The 16255-nt window shown below is 43.4% G+C and overlaps 1 protein-coding gene across 1 annotated transcript in view; it reads right to left on the bottom strand.

Annotated features, from left to right (window-relative positions):
• The window catches only part of epb41l4b (erythrocyte membrane protein band 4.1 like 4B), a 211454-nt gene that overhangs the window by 69113 nt on the left and 126086 nt on the right, over nucleotides 1–16255 (bottom strand). Inside the window, exon 2 of the mRNA XM_078538663.1 lies at nucleotides 7794–7898. Coding sequence (XP_078394789.1) covers nucleotides 7794–7898 — 105 coding nt within the window. The remainder of the gene's footprint in view (nucleotides 1–7793; nucleotides 7899–16255) is intronic.

Genomic DNA, 16255 nt, shown 5'->3' with positions numbered 1-16255 from the left:
GGGGGGAGAATCCTGCCCATAAGGTTCTTAGGGGGCTTGATAGGGTAGATGCTGAGAGGTTGTTTCCGCTTGCGGGAGAGTCTAGGACAAGAGGGCATAATCTCAGAGTAAGGGGTCGCCCATTTAACACAGAGATGAGGAAAAATTTCTTCTCTCAAAGGGTATTCAATCTGTGGAATTCTTTACCGCAGAGGGCTATATCGGGTGGGTCATTAAGTATTCAAGGCTGATATAGACAGATTTTTAATCAGTAAGGGAGTCAAGGGTTACGGGGAAAAGGCAGGAAAGTGGAGTGGAGGATTAGACCATAAGACCATAAGACATAGGAGCAGAAATTAGGCCATTCGGCCCATCGAGTCTGCCCCGCCATTCAATTATGGCTGATAAGTTTCTCAACCCCATTCTCCCACCTTCTCCCTGTAATCTTTGATCCCCTTACCAATCAAGAACCTATCTATCTTGGTCTTAAATACACTCAATGACCTGGCCTCCACAGCCTTCTGTGGCAATGAATTTCATAGATTCACCACTCTCTGGCTAAAGAAGTTTCTCCTCATCTCTGTTCTAAAAGGTCTTCCCTTTACTCTGAGGCTGTGCCCTCGGGTCCTAGTCTCTCCTACTAATGGAAACATCTTCCCCACGTCCACTCTATCCAGGCCTTTCGGTATTATGTAAGTTTCAATCAGATCCCCCCTCATCCTTCTAAACTCCATCGAGTATAGACCCAGAGTCCTCAAACGTTCCTCATATGTTAAGCCTTTCATTCCTGGGATCATTCTCGTGAACCTCCTCTGGACCCTCTCCAGGGCCAGCACATCCTTCCTGAGATACGGGGCCCAAAATTGCTCACAATATTCTAAATGTGGTCTGACCAGAGCCTTATAAAGCCTCAGCAGCACATCTCTGCTTTTATATTCTAGTCCTCTCGAAATAAATGCCAACATTGCATTTGCCTTCCTAACTACTGACTCAACCTGCAAGTTAACCTTAAGAGAATCCTGGACTAGGACTCCCAAGTCCCTTTGCACTCCAGATTTCTGAATTTTCTCCTCGTTTTGAAAATAGTCTATGCCTCTATTCTTCCTACCAAAGTGCATGACCTCACACTTACCCACGTTGTATTCCATCTGCCACTTCTTTGCCCATTCTCCTAACCTGTCCAAATCCTTCTGCAGCCTCCCCGCCTCCTCAATACTACCTGTCCCTCCCCCTATCTTTGTATCATCTGCAAACTTAGCCAGGATGCCCTCAGTTCCTTCATCTAGATCATTAATGTATAAAGTGAAAAGTTGTGGTCCCAACACTGACCCCTGCTGAACTCCACTAGTCACCGGCCGCCATCCTGACAAGGACCCCCTTATCCCCACTCTCTGCCTCCTGCCAGACAGCCAATCTTCTATCCATGCTAGGACCTTGCCTCTAACATCATGGGCTCTTATCTTACTGAGCAGCCTCCTGTGCGGCACCTTGTCAAAGGCCTTCTGGAAGTCAAAGTAGATTACATCCATTGGCTTTCCTTTGTCTAACCTATTCGTTACCTCCTCAAAGAATTCTAACAGATTTGTCAGGCATGACCTCCCCTTGATGAAACCATGCTGACTTTGCCCTATTTTAGCACTTCCAAGTATTCTGAAATCTCATCCTTAATAATGGACTCTAAAATCTTACCAACGACCGAGGTCAGGCTAATCGGCCTGTAATTTCCTGTCTTTTGCCTCACACCCCTCTTAAACAGGTGGGTTACATTAGCGATTTTCAAGTCCTCTGGGACTCTCCCTGACTGCAGTGATTCCTGAAAGATCACCACTAACGCCTCCACTATCTCTTCAGCTATCTCCTTCAGAACTCTGGGGTGTAATCCATCTGGTCCAGGTGATTTATCCACCTTCAGACCTTTCAGTTTTCCTAGCACCTTCTCCTTGGTAATGGCCACCATACTCACCTCTGCCCCCCAACTCTCTTGAACTTTGGGGATGTCACTCGTGTCTTCCACTGTGAAGACTGACGCAAAGTACCTATTCAGTTCCTCCGCCATTTCTTTGTTCCCCACTACTACTTCTCCAGCGTCATTTTCCAGCGGCCCAATGTCCACTTTTGCCTCTCTCTTAACCTTTATATATCTAAAAAAACTCTTGCAATCTTCTTTTATATTACTGGCTAGTTTACCCTCATATTTAATCTTCTCCCTCCTTATTTCTTTTTTAGTTGTCCTCTGTTGGTCTTTGTAGGCTTCCCAATCCCCTGGTTTCCCACTGCTCTTCGCTGCATTGTATGCTTTCTCTTTAGCTTTTATGCTGTCCCTGACTTCCCTTGTCAGCCATGGTTGCCTTGTCCTCCCTTTAGTATGCTTCTTCTTCCTAGGGATGAATTTTTGCTGTGTCTCCCAAATTACTCCCAGAAACTCCTGCCATTGCTGTTCCACTGTCATTCCTGCTAGGCTCATCTCCCAGTCAATTCTGGCCAGCTCCTCCCTCATGCCTCTGTAGTTGCCTTTCTTCAACTGTAATACCGTTACATCTGATTCCAGCTTTTTCCTCTCAAATTGCAGGGTAAATTCTATCATATTATGGTCACATCCTCCTAAGGGTTCCTTCATCTTAAGCTCCCTTATCAAATCTGCCTCATTACACATCACTAAAACTAGAATTGCCTGTTCCCTAGTGGGCTCCACCACAAGCTGCTCCAAAAAGCCATCTCGTAGACATTCCACAAATTCCTTTTCTTGGGATCCACTACCAACCTGATTTTCCCAGTCGACCTGCATATTGAAATCCCTCATGATCACGGTAACCTTGCCTTTCTTACGCACCTTTTCTATCTCCTGGTGTATCTTGTGCCCCACATCCTGACTACTGTTTATCAGACTATCAGATTAGTCATGATTTCATTGAATGACTCGATGGGCCGAATGACCTGCTTCTGCTCCTATATCTTATGGTCTTTCTACATTCAAAGAAATCTGTAAGGAAATATCCAGGTCTCTGTTCCTGTAGCCCCTTTAAAATTCCATAATAGTTGAACCACACCCACATGATGGAGGATGTCTTCATGGTAAAAACAATTGCAACAATTTATACTACAGGAGAAAATGATGCTGACTGGTTGGCAAGTTGACTCTGATTGGCTAAGATGTTGCGTTGATTGTTGAGATCGTTTGAAATTTTGCATTCTTGTGTTTGTCCTCATGAGTGCAAGATGAAAAGCTTTGGCAACATGTCTCTCTTTTCAGTTGTTAAAAAAAGCATATAGGATCCTTGGCTTTATAAATAGAAGGCACAAAATAAAAAGTTATCCTAAACCTTTATAAAATCACTTGTCAGGCCTCAGCTGGAACCTTATGTCCAAGTGTGGGAACCATATTTTTGAAAGGTGAAAGCTTTGGAGAGGGTGCAGAGGCGATTTACCAGAATGTTACCAGAGATGAGAGATGTTAGTTACATGGAGCGACTGGAGAAGCTGGGATTTAGGCCATGGAAGGTTAAGGGATGATTTAATAAAGCATTCAAAATTATGCAGGGTTTTCGGAGTAAATGAGGAGAAATTCTTTCGGACAGAAGCAAGATAAACAGGGGAGACAAATTTAAGCTAATTGGCAAAAGACCAGAGAAGAGGTGAGGGGATTTAAAAAAAAAAATGCAACGAGTTATGATGTGGAATTCACTGCCTGAAAGAGTCATGGAAGCTTATTCAGAAGTACCTTTGAAAAGGGAATTGGATAAACACTTTAAGGGGAGAAAGTTCCAGGGCTATGGGAAAAGAGAAGGGGAATTAAATAAATAGTTCTTTCAAAGACCCAACAGAAGCACAATGGACTAAATGGCCTCCTGTTGTGATTAAGATCCTACAGTAAGTGGCGCAGACAAAAAAAACCAAACAGATTTACAATCCCAAAGCTGAGCATTCACGTGGTGGTGTGGTCCACCAGTAACAGCAGAATTGCATGTCATGACATCTATAACCTCACTGCTGAGCATATCCCTCACACTCATCACCATCAAGCCAGGTGGCCAATCCTAGCTCATTAGAGTGCAGAAAGGAATGCCAGGAGCAGTGTGATGCATGTATATTTGAATAAAGGACCAATCTAGTGAAGCTACCAACATCAAATTCTAGACACAAATATCAGCAGGCTAAGTACAAAGCTAACTGATACCACAACCAACATAGCTGAATTCTGTAGCTGTATTATACCCAGTCAAGAATGTTTGTGGGCAATCAGGTAACTAATAGGAGAAAAAGGCTTTATGGACCTCTCCATCCTTAACCATGGCAAAACCAAGACTGAAATGTTTGCAAGTGCCTTAAGCCAGAAGTGTCAAGTGCATGATCTGAGTTGGCTTCCTCTTAATATCCCCATTAGAGAAGCCAATACCTAGTTAATTTGGCTCACTCCACAACATTAAGGGCTAAGCATACAAGTCACAGCACTATTTCCTGGGGAACGCTATTTCTCACCTTCCCCCACTCAGGCACTTCAATCCCTACTCTCCATTTTGTCTGGATGGATGCAGCTTCATCAAAAAGCTCAACACATTCAGGATAAAGCCATGCTACTTCAGCCAAGATTGGTCCAACTGCGACGCCTGCCAGATGATTTCTACCAAACTGAAGGACAAGACCAACAAGATCATGGAAAACCCACCATCCTAGTTCCCATTCCAGTAACACATCATGCCAACTTGAGGCAAGGATCACCATTACATTATTGTCCTATGTCAATACCCTGGAATTTCCTCCTAGCTCCATTGTGGGATCATCATCAGCATAGGAACAACATTTCAAGGAGGCTCCTTGCAGGGCAACTGATGATGGACAATAAATGCAGGGTTGGCATGTAAGTCAGGTGTTCCTGCTGGTTAATGGCAAAAAATTGTTGAAATGAAGATAGCGGAATGAGTATACAGTAATCTTTACACAATTAAGCCTTTGAAAATGCTGAAGAGTTTACTCTTTAAATGTAGATGCAACAATGCTCATTAAATGTGGGCCCAACACAGTAGTCAGCATTAAACCTGGGCCAATATGTTTTAACAACTCACTCACTGCTGCTTATTAGTATTACTAGTAAGGTCAATAGGTAGTTTCCTATTAATAGTCCCAGAACTTACCTGTGCTACTTAGCAACTACAATATTTTAGGATGATACATTTTCATGAATGTGTATAAGCCTGCATTAACATGGAATTGCACTCTCAACCAATAGGGATAGCAGGAGATTCAGACAGACAAGGACAACAAAGCAAGAAAAAAAAGTAGGAAAACATAGTAAATGCTTCACATCACAAACAATAGTATGCATCATTATCCTTCACCTAGTGACAAACATGAACTTAGGGCAGGATTTTCGGGTCGGCGGGCAGGTGGGCCTGGGAGTAGCTGGGAAACAGTCCGCTGCCCGTGATCAGCCCCCAAGCGCGATTTCACATTGGCCAATTAATGGCCAGCTAGCGTGAAAGACGAGCTGAGAAGCTCAGTACTGCCGGGGTCGGGGTGGGCGGAGGGTGAATGCAAAAGTCTGCGCATGCATGGGGGAGCACAGGCTGAAAGCCCTCTGAAGGCAGAGAGTCAAACAACTTTAAAATCAAAATTAAAGATTTTTAAAATCTGAAAAAAAGTCCCGACATGGAACTTACTCACAATAACAAACAGAATAAAAATTCTGCCCCAAAATTTATATTTATTGTTTATTTAATTGTGGAAACCTCATCCCGTCCGTGGATGAGGTTTGCTAAAAAATCAAAAGGCCGCCTGGCTGATTCACCTGAACACCAACCGTAAGCAAAGTTCAGCGATTTGGTTCTCATCTATGCAGCAAAAAATAGGTTTAAATTAATTGATTAAGGCCCTTAATAGGCCTAAATGTCGGTGCGCGCACAAGCGACACTCGTGCGCGCCTGCCAACCGAAATATCACGCAAGTGCACGATGACATTGGGGCACTGACCTGACGTCATCGCACACTATTTTACACCTGATTGAGTCGGGCTGCACCCGCCCACCGGACGTAAAATCCCCCTTAGGTTTTCTTTGACAACCTGCAGAGCTTGACATGGGTTCTCAGAAAGAGTTCTTTGTGAGGCAGCCCCCACCAGACCCTCTCCAGCAGAAAGAGCTGATAGTATCCAATGATCATGGCCCAGACTAATTAAAGGGAAGTCTGAGGCCTGTCCAATGCATTAAAACTGAATTATTCCAGAATAAAGTATTTTAGTTTCAATTGCTGAATCACAATGGACTTTAAAAGCTAGAAAATGTACCAAGTGTCAGCATGCCCCAGAGCTCCTTAAGAAATATATTTTGCATCATCCTAGCTCACCTCCACCTTCAAAAACTTCTAAATGTCCAGTGTAAAATTTGCACTTCTGTGTACTTTAGATTTTTTCCCTATAATACAACTGTAGAAATATTAGGTATAGCTTCAACTTAACTTATGACACATTAACATTCCAAAACACTTCCATTGTAACCACTACTATTCTGGCATCACATGAGGTGGTCATTGGGTTTCAGCTCCCAAAGAAAAACAAACTGAGCTACAAAATGTGATTTCAAATACAAATCCTGAATTGCAATGTGAGAAAACTTTATCCATTTTCATTTGAGTTCTTTCCTGTGGTGTACATAATGATGCTTGGCTGAGAGCCCAGACATCTATTTGAATAACAGAACACCTGCTCCCCAGAGGGAACAGTGGTTGACTGACAGCTCAGGCTCTTTGATCTCTGCGTCAATTTCACAATGTTTATTGACATAAGTAAATGGTTTGTGTTTGTGGTTTTTGAAATTTCAAAAGACCTGAATGATTGACACTTCTATGAGCCTGTCCAAATTTTTTTTAAGCTAGGGGAAATGATCAAAGGTTACATTTTTTCAAAGCTCGTTTTTAAACAACATCCTCATTTTCACTATGGGATTCATTGGTCCCAGAAAGTGTACAGTGGGTCAATAGATATGGAAATGCTAGAGCTTGGCATAGGGGATGTGAGGGGGCATAACTTGGCATTGGGGGACCTTTTGAACTTAGCTTTTAAAAGGTCCCCTCATGCACACTAGGGTTCACGACTCCTCTAAGGAGCCATGAACCACAACTCTTTAAAAACCTGGCCGGACTACATGAAAATTGTGGAGGAGTAGGACATACCTATGTCTGCAATGGAGCCGGCCAGGTCAGGAGACCCAGATGTGGACTTCTAACAGGAAGCAGCCCTCATCCCTTAAAGACACACCCAAAAAAATCGCACAGCCTGGGAATGGGGTTGGGAATCCCGGAATCAGGACCAACCTGCCATCTTTAAAGGGCTCCAGTGTCAACCTGATTTGGTGAAAATCCAGGCCGTTAACTCGGGTTTCTCCCTCCACAAATGCTGCCTGATCTGCTGAGTATTTCAAGTATTTCCTGTTTTTATTTTCAGATTTCCAGTATCTACAGTATTTTATTTTTGTAAAAATTATTTTAACCTGGTTGGTTGCTTGGAAGCAGTGACTTTGTGGCTGTTTTTCAATTGTACACCACTTTTATTTAAGTCATGAGGTTTTTAAAGTTGTTTATCAGTATTTGAATTCTGTAAATGGGTCTTTTTTGAGGATATTATTTCCGAATACATGTAGGAGCATCAATATAAACCATAACTTCTTTTTCAAAATTAGGCTAATTTAATTTCCACCAAATGGCCTTACTCATATCAACGCTTAACATTCAAAGTAGCATTACAGTCATGCCATTCGAGTAAACAACTTCTTCGACCAATTTAACTTGTACTTTTCCATTAGTATAAACAGCAAACAGTCACTTACTGAAATTTGAAAGGCATCCATGAATTGCAAGCTGAAGTATTCTACCTCCACAAGGTCCAAATGGTAAGCAATCTGGTCGAATAGATCTTGACCTTTAGCATTTTTCTACAAAAGATAAAAAGCATTTATATGAAGTCGATGTCATTTTGGAGTTTAAATTGCTTAAAATTATAAAATAACTAAAGCAATATGACCTTAAACATTGCCTACTTGAAATAATTAAGGTACTGAAAATGCACTGAGGCAATGAGAAAGATACAGAAAAAAATATTATTCCTGTACATTTAATACACAACGAAAATGCAATCTGTAAACTACTGTCAAAATTAGTCATGAGCCATGTTACAAATTTAATCCTTGGAATATTCAATGTGTCAGAACAACACAGGAGAAGGAAAAAGGGGAAAAATCTTTCCAAGGCAAAACCGAGATATCCATTATTAATATACAGGACAATCCATATTCCTGAAACCCTGGCGTAGAATCGTTATATCTGGAATACAGTCCAGGTGCATGTAAAATGTTAATTAGTCATCCTCCTTCACTTTACTATGCATGATATATAAAAATATTGCCATTATCTTGTTACAGTTTGCACAAGTCCACTTAAAGCCGAAGTTTATATGCAACATCTTGGGTTGCAATAACATAGGACAGAATTTCACTGCATTGATCAAATCTTTACTCATTTCAATGCATCATACATATCTGCATCAATGCAGATTAAACCCTAATTATGTTATTTTTAGATATACATCCATATAGAAAGGAGCTGAATAGAAAGGCATAATTTATTTGACTAATACTTTTTCCTCAAACCTTTCCTGCAATGTGGATAACAAGAAGGAAGGAGCAAACTTAGATTCAATTCTCCCTCTTTAGCTGCACAGTCCCACGACAATCCAAAAATTCCCCTGCAGGCTGCGCACTTGTTACCTCACATGCTTAGCCAGGTACAAAGATTTAAAAGGCCCACATACTTAAACAAATCACCCATGGACTAAAAAAACTTAGAAGGCATGTAGCTTGCATTTATATAATACCTTCTAATATCCTTAGGATATCTCAAAGCACTTCACAAGCACTGGGTTACTTTTTCAATGCAGTCATCATTGTTATGATGTCAAAAGTTTAACACACTTTGGGCATATCAAAGTTCCACAAACAAGTGAAATGAATGATCAGTTTCTGGTGGTTGAGGAAAAAACATTAGCTCGGACACAAAAATTCCTGTTCTTCTTAAAATAAAGCTATGTGATCTTTTATTCCCATCTGAACAGGCAGATAGGGATCTTAGTTTGTCTTATCCTAAAACATCACCTCTGACAATGCAGGAAACCTTCAGCAATACAATGCACTCAAATAATCTGTTCAAGTACATAGGAGTTGACCCCACAACATCCGGATTCAGAAGCATAATCATAAAGGATAATATCAAAAGAGCACACCTGACCCTGGTGCAGAACATCACACATAATTCTGCAGTCAGCATTCTTAGCATAATTAAGGTAAGCTCCTGGTGTAAGTATACTACGTCCATCAACTCTCCTTTATCAAGTTTCTTAGCAACATCCTCAAAAAACTCCAACAAGTTCGTCAAACATGATTTCCCATTCACAAATCCATTCTGACTATGCCCAATCAGGTCATATTTATCCAAGTATCCATTTATCACATCCTTTATAATAGATTCTAGCATTTTTCCTACTACTGATTTAAGGCTAATAGTCCTGTAGTTCCCTGTTTTCTCTCTCCTTTCCTTCTTAAATAGTGGGGTGACATTTGCTACCTTCCAATCATCAGGAACCATTCCAGAATCTATAGAATTTTGGAAATTGATCACCAATGCCTCCACTATCTCTATAGCAACCTCGTTCAACACTCTGGGATGCAGAATATCAGGTCCCGGGGACTTATCAACTTTCAGTCCCATTAATTTCTACAATACAACCTTCTTACTTATACTAATTTCCTTCAACTCCACATTTGTCTTAGCCAAATGCTTCCTTTTTACATACCTATAGAAGCTTTTACAGTCAGTTTTTATGTTTTTTGCTAGATTGTATTCATATTCTATTCTCCCTTTCTTTACCATGGCTTCATAATTTCCTTTGTTCAACTTTAACGCCCTTGCTTCAGAGTGAACTACCTCACTTTCAAACGTAACGTAAAATTCTATCATATTGTGGTCACTCATCGCTAAAGGTTCTTTTACAACAAGATTATTAATTAGCCTTTTATCATTACACAATACTAGATCTAAGATAGCTTGTCTTCTAGTTGGCTCAACATAATGTTCTGGAAAACTATCCCTAACACACTACAGAAACTCGTCTTCCGCAGCATTGGTGCTCAATTGATTTACCCAGTCTATATGCAGATTGAAGTCACCCATGATTACTGTATTACCCATGCTACATGCTTCTCTCATCTCCTGATTAATACCATGTCCCACATTACCATTATTATTTGGTGGCCTATAAACAACTCCAACCAGTGTCTGCTGCCCTTTGCTGTTTCTTAGCTCCACCCAAACAGATTCCATACACTTCTTCTGGTCTGAGATCCTCCCTTACTAATACACTGATCCCATCTCTTATTATCAGAGCAACTCCACCTCCTTTCCCTTCTTGTCTGTCCTTCCTAAACATCAAATATCCTTGAATATTCAGTTCCCAGTCTTGGTCACCATGCAGCCATGTTTCCGAAATGGCAATTATATCATACCCATTTACCTCCATTTGTGCCTTTAGATCATCTATCTTATTGCAAATGCTGCATGCATTCAGGTAGAGTGCCCTTAACTTAGTCTTTTTGGCATCATTCCACATTCAAAACATACTCAATGCTCTGCTTTGTTTCTCCTGCCTTCTAGTCTCACTACCATTTCCTGTTACCAACTTTACTTCCTTCCAATTTGGGCTCATGAGTTCTGTCCATAGTGGATACTGGGTGAGTGGGCATGGGGGGATATGAGGGAGGGGCATGGAGGTTGGGTGGGGGTGTGTGGGGTCAGGGGAGCTGAGGGTTAGGGGATCTAACACTCCTGTACAGTGCTGAGCAGATGACTCAGCGAATGGGCGGCAGCCCTGACTCCAGCCCATCATGGTCAACCTGCAATGAAATAGTGTGGACAGGCACAACTGGGCAGCAAGAGGGATCACACCATCAGAAAATGACCGGACTCTCAATTCCTACCTGGTAGATGAAAATCCGAGCCTTATGGTCAAAGTCCAAATGTTGCTTTCCTTAACTCCCCTTAGGCTTATCAAATTTATTTTTTTCTCCATTTCTTTGAATAATAACCTCTACTTACAAATCTATAGGTACTGTTGGTAATTCTTTATCCCAATAATAACTTCCTCTCTGAAAATGGAAGTCAAGCACTTATTTGGAATCTCAGACACTGTCTCACTTCACTATATATTTGTCTCCTGCACTGCCTAACTGCTGAGTTTTTCCAGCATTTTCTGTTTTTCTCCCATCCACATTAACCTCCCGGACCACCACCTCCCCCCAGCCCCCAGGGTCCGTGTCTGCCTCCCAAGGCCCCACCAACCATCCTCACTCCAACTTCCTTTGGCAGTCCTCATGGGGGCCAGCTGCTCCCTCTGCGGTGACAGAGGATGGGGTTGAGGGGGTTACAGGCAAAGGGGACTCAGAGAGAGAGGACAACCTCTGAGATTCCCAGGGGTGTCCAGCAGCCGCTTCTCCTCCCGTCGGGTGTTTGAGGGCCCTGGCCCGACCTCTTGAGAGGAAGGAGCACCTGGAGGGACATCGAGTGCCCCGTTTCCCTCTCATGCTGTCACTGCAGGAACTCACCCATGGCTACCGTGATGGAGTGCAGGTCTGCACACATTTTTGCATTCTGCTGGACCAGGGTCTCCATGGCGTCCACCATCCTTCTCACGGAGACCTCCAAACACTCATATGTGGGCACTACTTCATCAGAGAGCAGGCGAACACACTCCTCCGACATGTGTGCCACTCTGTTGAGGGCTTCCAACAGCTCTGCGTGATGTTACCCCGTCTTCTGCTGACTCTCCATGATGAGTTGGAAGACCGAATCCAGAGGCTCGTCATCTAACTCAGACCTCACAGGTGCCTCTTCCCCAACAGTTCTCCGGGGAGCTTGGCTGAAACTGCCTCCTCTTGCTACGTAGACGTGTCCATGCGGTGACCACCAGATTGTGAAGCCGAGCCTGCTCTAGATCTAGGTCCCACCAAGGTGTGTGTCTCTGTGCTAGTGGAGGGTGTGGGTAAGCGCTGTGATGGATCTTCCAAGCTGCTTATTTCCAGCGTTTCAATGGAGGTGTCCTCTTGGCTGGAGGTGTGGACCTGGATGAAGCTAAGGGAGTGGCTGGCTGAGGGCGTCGGTCACTTAGCAGAGCTCCCGGTGAACCAAAGTAGGGATAATTAGTGCATGGCAGCGGAGTCAAAAGCAGGAGAGACAGCACTCACAGTTGCATTGAGAGAGGGATAATGTTATGCAGGATCCTCAGGTGGGCATTCACCACTGACTTCACCATCACCTCAGGCACAGTCCACATCCTCACCAGTCAGCGGGATGGCATGCTCCCCGAAGTGAGTGAGAGGCCTAATGTGGGCCACTCATCCCTGGTCGGCAACCTCTCCTTGCTGTTGTGAGCCAGCTTCCCATGCATGAAAACAGATGGAGAGTGTGTGAGCAGGACACATGGCACTGCATGGAATGTTTGCATGGTGAACAGAGACATGGACAGGATGGGGAAATGAGCAGCAGATATGAGCCTGATGGAGATGTGAGTGTGTGAGTGAGAGTGTTAGTGGTGTCGTCCCTTGAGGTGTGAATGTGTGATGGGTTTGAGAGTGAGAGAGTTGAGAGCGATGAGAAGAGTGACCTACCCTGGCAGAACGGAGAAGACCATTCATCCTCTTTCAGCACTGGGTGGCTGTCCTCTTTGCAGGGTGTTGGCAGTGACCACCGCTGTCACGGCCCCACATGCTGGATTGGTGACCTTGCTTGCTGGCCTTCGCCGAGCGGGGCAGCAGAGGGCTTCGCGGCAGGCCTCCACTGCATCCAGAAGGCATTCGAGAGGGGCGTCGCTAAATCTGGGGGCAGCACATTTCCTTCTTTTTGCAGCCAATAATTTGCAGCAGCTTCCTATCCCTTGAAAAGTGCTCACTCTTTGCAGAGGCAGCCTTTAAATATGATGCACAGTTTACTGAAGGCCTGATGTGATGGTGGGGCAGGGCATGAGAGGCCGCCCAGCCAGCAACCCTGCGTTTTTCCCAGGACTGCATGATTAATGAGACGGGGTTGGGGCAAGGTAGCGTGAACAGCCACTACTGTGGCCAGCAGGTAAAATGTCCCTTTTCCTGCCCACTACCACACTTAGTGCAAATTTGGGACAATTCCACCCATCGTCTTTTGAGATCTCATTCTGAAGAATATAGACTATCTTTAATTACATTCTGATTAGAAACAGCAACTTATATTTATATAGGTGCCTGTAACATAATAAAACATCCAAAGGCACTACACAGGAGCATCATACGGAGTCACAAAAGATGATTCAAGGTCAGACGATCAAAAGCATGATCATTAAGATGGATTTTAAGGAGTGTTTTGAGAAAGTGAGGTAGAGGGGCAGAGAAGAGTAGAAGCAAAATTCAGTTTGGTAAAAGTAAGCAAATAACCTGGAGCTCATTCAGTGAATATTTGTTTATTTATTTATTTATTTATTTATTATTATTCATTCATTCACGGGATGTGGGCTTCGCTGGCTGGGCCAGCATTTATTGCCCACCCCTTGTTGCCCTTGAGAAGGTGGTGGTGAGCTGCCTTCTTGAGCCGCTGCAGTCCATTTGGTGTAGGTACACCCACAGTGCTGTTAGGAAGGGAATTCCAGGATTTTGACCCAGTGACAGTGAAGTAACGGCGATATATTTGCTTTGCAAGTCAGGATGGTGAGTGGCTTGGAGGGGAACTTCCAGGTGGTGGTGTTCCCATCTATCTGCTGCCCTTGTCCTTCTAGGTGGTAGTGGTCGTGGGTTTGGAAGGTGCTCTCTAAGAATACACAGTCAATGTATTGCTATGAAGTGAGGTTAAACATGCTGCTAATCAAGAAATGATGTCATTTCATGAGTTCAATACAACTGAATATTTAATTACAATTAAATCAACAAAGATCTAATGCATTTAGAAGAGTTCCAACCTGAACAATGCTAATAAGTACAGAATTAGGCAATGAGCAAAGCAGTACACTCCTCAAATATTCACTACTTCAACAAGTGGTGTTAGATTGGAAGGGACAGTGTGGTTGTAAGACAAGTGCAGTAGGAACTTGTACAGCCACATGTATAATTGGGGTGAATTGCAGTTTACAACACTTTTTCAGGGTTTTTGCAACTCTTTCATTGAAGTTACAGTGAGTGAACAGCAGAACTCCAGCAAAAATTTACCCAATGTTATGTAGGAAGTGAGCAGAGCACCAGGAGAGGTCTTCTTAAATATATCAAGTGGAAATGAAATTATATGCTAGCAGATGCAATGACCAGAATTGTGTGGTAAAGACTATGAGGCTCTTCGCGCTCACCATTATTAAAGCATAACAAAAACAGAATTACCTGGAAAAACTTAGCAGGTCTGGCAGCATCGGCGGAGAAGAAATCAGTTAACGTTTCGAGCCTTCATGGCCCTTCGGCAGAACTGAAGCATAGTTAGAAGAAGGGAGAAATATAAATTGGTTTAAGGTGGGGGGAGAGAGAGACATTGAGGGTGTGGTGATTGTGGAGATGAGCAGATAATCAAAAGATGTCACAGACAAAAGGGTCAAAGAGGTGTTTTGTCTGAGAAAAGTGCTAATTAAGAATGGAAGACAGGATATTCAAAGTACAGCTCTAGTAGGGGTGGGGTGGAAAGGCTAACAAGGTTTTAGTTTTAGATTTAAAAATAATGGAAATAGGTGGGGAAAGAAGAATCTATATAAATTATTGAAAAAAAAGCTGGGGGGGGGGGTGGTGAAGAAACGGGGTGGGGATGGGGGGAGGGAGTTTAAGATCTAAAGTTGTTGAATTCAATATTCAGCCCGGAAGGCTGTAAAGTGCCTAGTCGGAAGATGAGGTGCTGTTCCTCCAGTTTGCGTTGGGCTTCACTGGAACAATGCAGCAAGCCAAGGACAGACATGTGGGCAAGAGAACAGGGTGGAGTGTTAAAATGGCAAGCGACAGGGAGGTTTGGGTCTTTCTTGCGGACAGACCGCAGGTGTTCCACAAAACGGTCGCCCAGTTTGCGTTTGGTCTCTCCAATGTAGAGGAGACCGCATTGGGAGCAACGAATGCAGTAGGCTAAGTTAGGGGAAATGCAAGTGAAATGCTGCTTCACTTGAAAGGAGTGTTTGGGCCCTTGGACGGTGAGGAGAGAGGAAGTGAAGGGGCAGGTGTTGCATCTTCTGCGTGGGCATGGGGAGGTGCCATAAGTGGGGGTTGAGGAGTAGGGGGTGATGGAGGAGTGGACCAGGGTGTCCCGGAGGGAACGATCCCTACGGAATGCCGTCAGGGGGGGTGAAGGGAAGATGTGTTTGGTGGTGGCGTCATGCTGGAGTTGGCGGAAATGGCGGAGGATGATCCTTTGAATGCGGAGGCTGGTGGGGTGATAAGTGAGGACAAGGGGGACCCTATCATGTTTCTGGGAAGGAGGAGAAGGTGTGAGGGAGGATGCGCGGAATATGGGCCGGACACGGTTGAGGGCCCTGTCAACGACCGTGGATGGAAAACCTCGGTTAAGGAAGAAGGAGGACATGTCAGAGGAGCTGTTTTTGAAGGTAGCGTCATCAGAACAGATGCGACGGAGGCGAAGGAACTGAGAGAATGGGATGGAGTCTTTACAAGAAGCGGGGTGTGAGGAGCTGTAGTCGAGTAAAGCATAGATCGGACAGCAACTTTCAGCGACTGCACATATTCAGTTAAACGCAGTAATCAGGAGGTTGCTGAAGGAATTTCCCTGCATTGAAATACATCAAACGGCATAAAGTTTCTGTACTTCGGAGTTTGATGCACACTATACTTGTCAAAAAATATTAGGGTTTGTTAATGTAAGCATAAGTTTTCTTTTAACAACATGGTAAGTCTTAATTACTGCCAAACAACCTCTCTGGCACGGCAAGCTAACTTTTATAAGTGTGGAGTCACATGTCAGTTTTAATTATTGTCATAGACTTAAAAAATAAAAATGTAAATAATTTTTAAAACTTTTTCTGTTACTTCTATTTCTCTCGCTCAATCCCACCTTTCTTTCCCCTTCTTTTCTGTACATGGTTTGGCATTGAATTAAGTATTCTAACTTACATTTCTTGGCTCAGATTTTGTACACCTCATTAACAATTCTTCAGTCTTAATGGTTAAAAAGATGTTCAGTTGCTTTCACTGTTCATGCAGGTCCCAAGTGCTCTAGACCACATAGAAATTAAATGTTAAATGAG

Source organism: Cetorhinus maximus, chromosome 3 (genome assembly GCF_964194155.1).
Source record: "Cetorhinus maximus chromosome 3, sCetMax3.hap1.1, whole genome shotgun sequence".
NCBI lineage: Eukaryota > Metazoa > Chordata > Chondrichthyes > Lamniformes > Cetorhinidae > Cetorhinus > Cetorhinus maximus.
The sequence above is the reverse complement of the archived record's forward strand: the minus strand, read 5'-3'. Positions and strand labels throughout refer to the sequence as shown.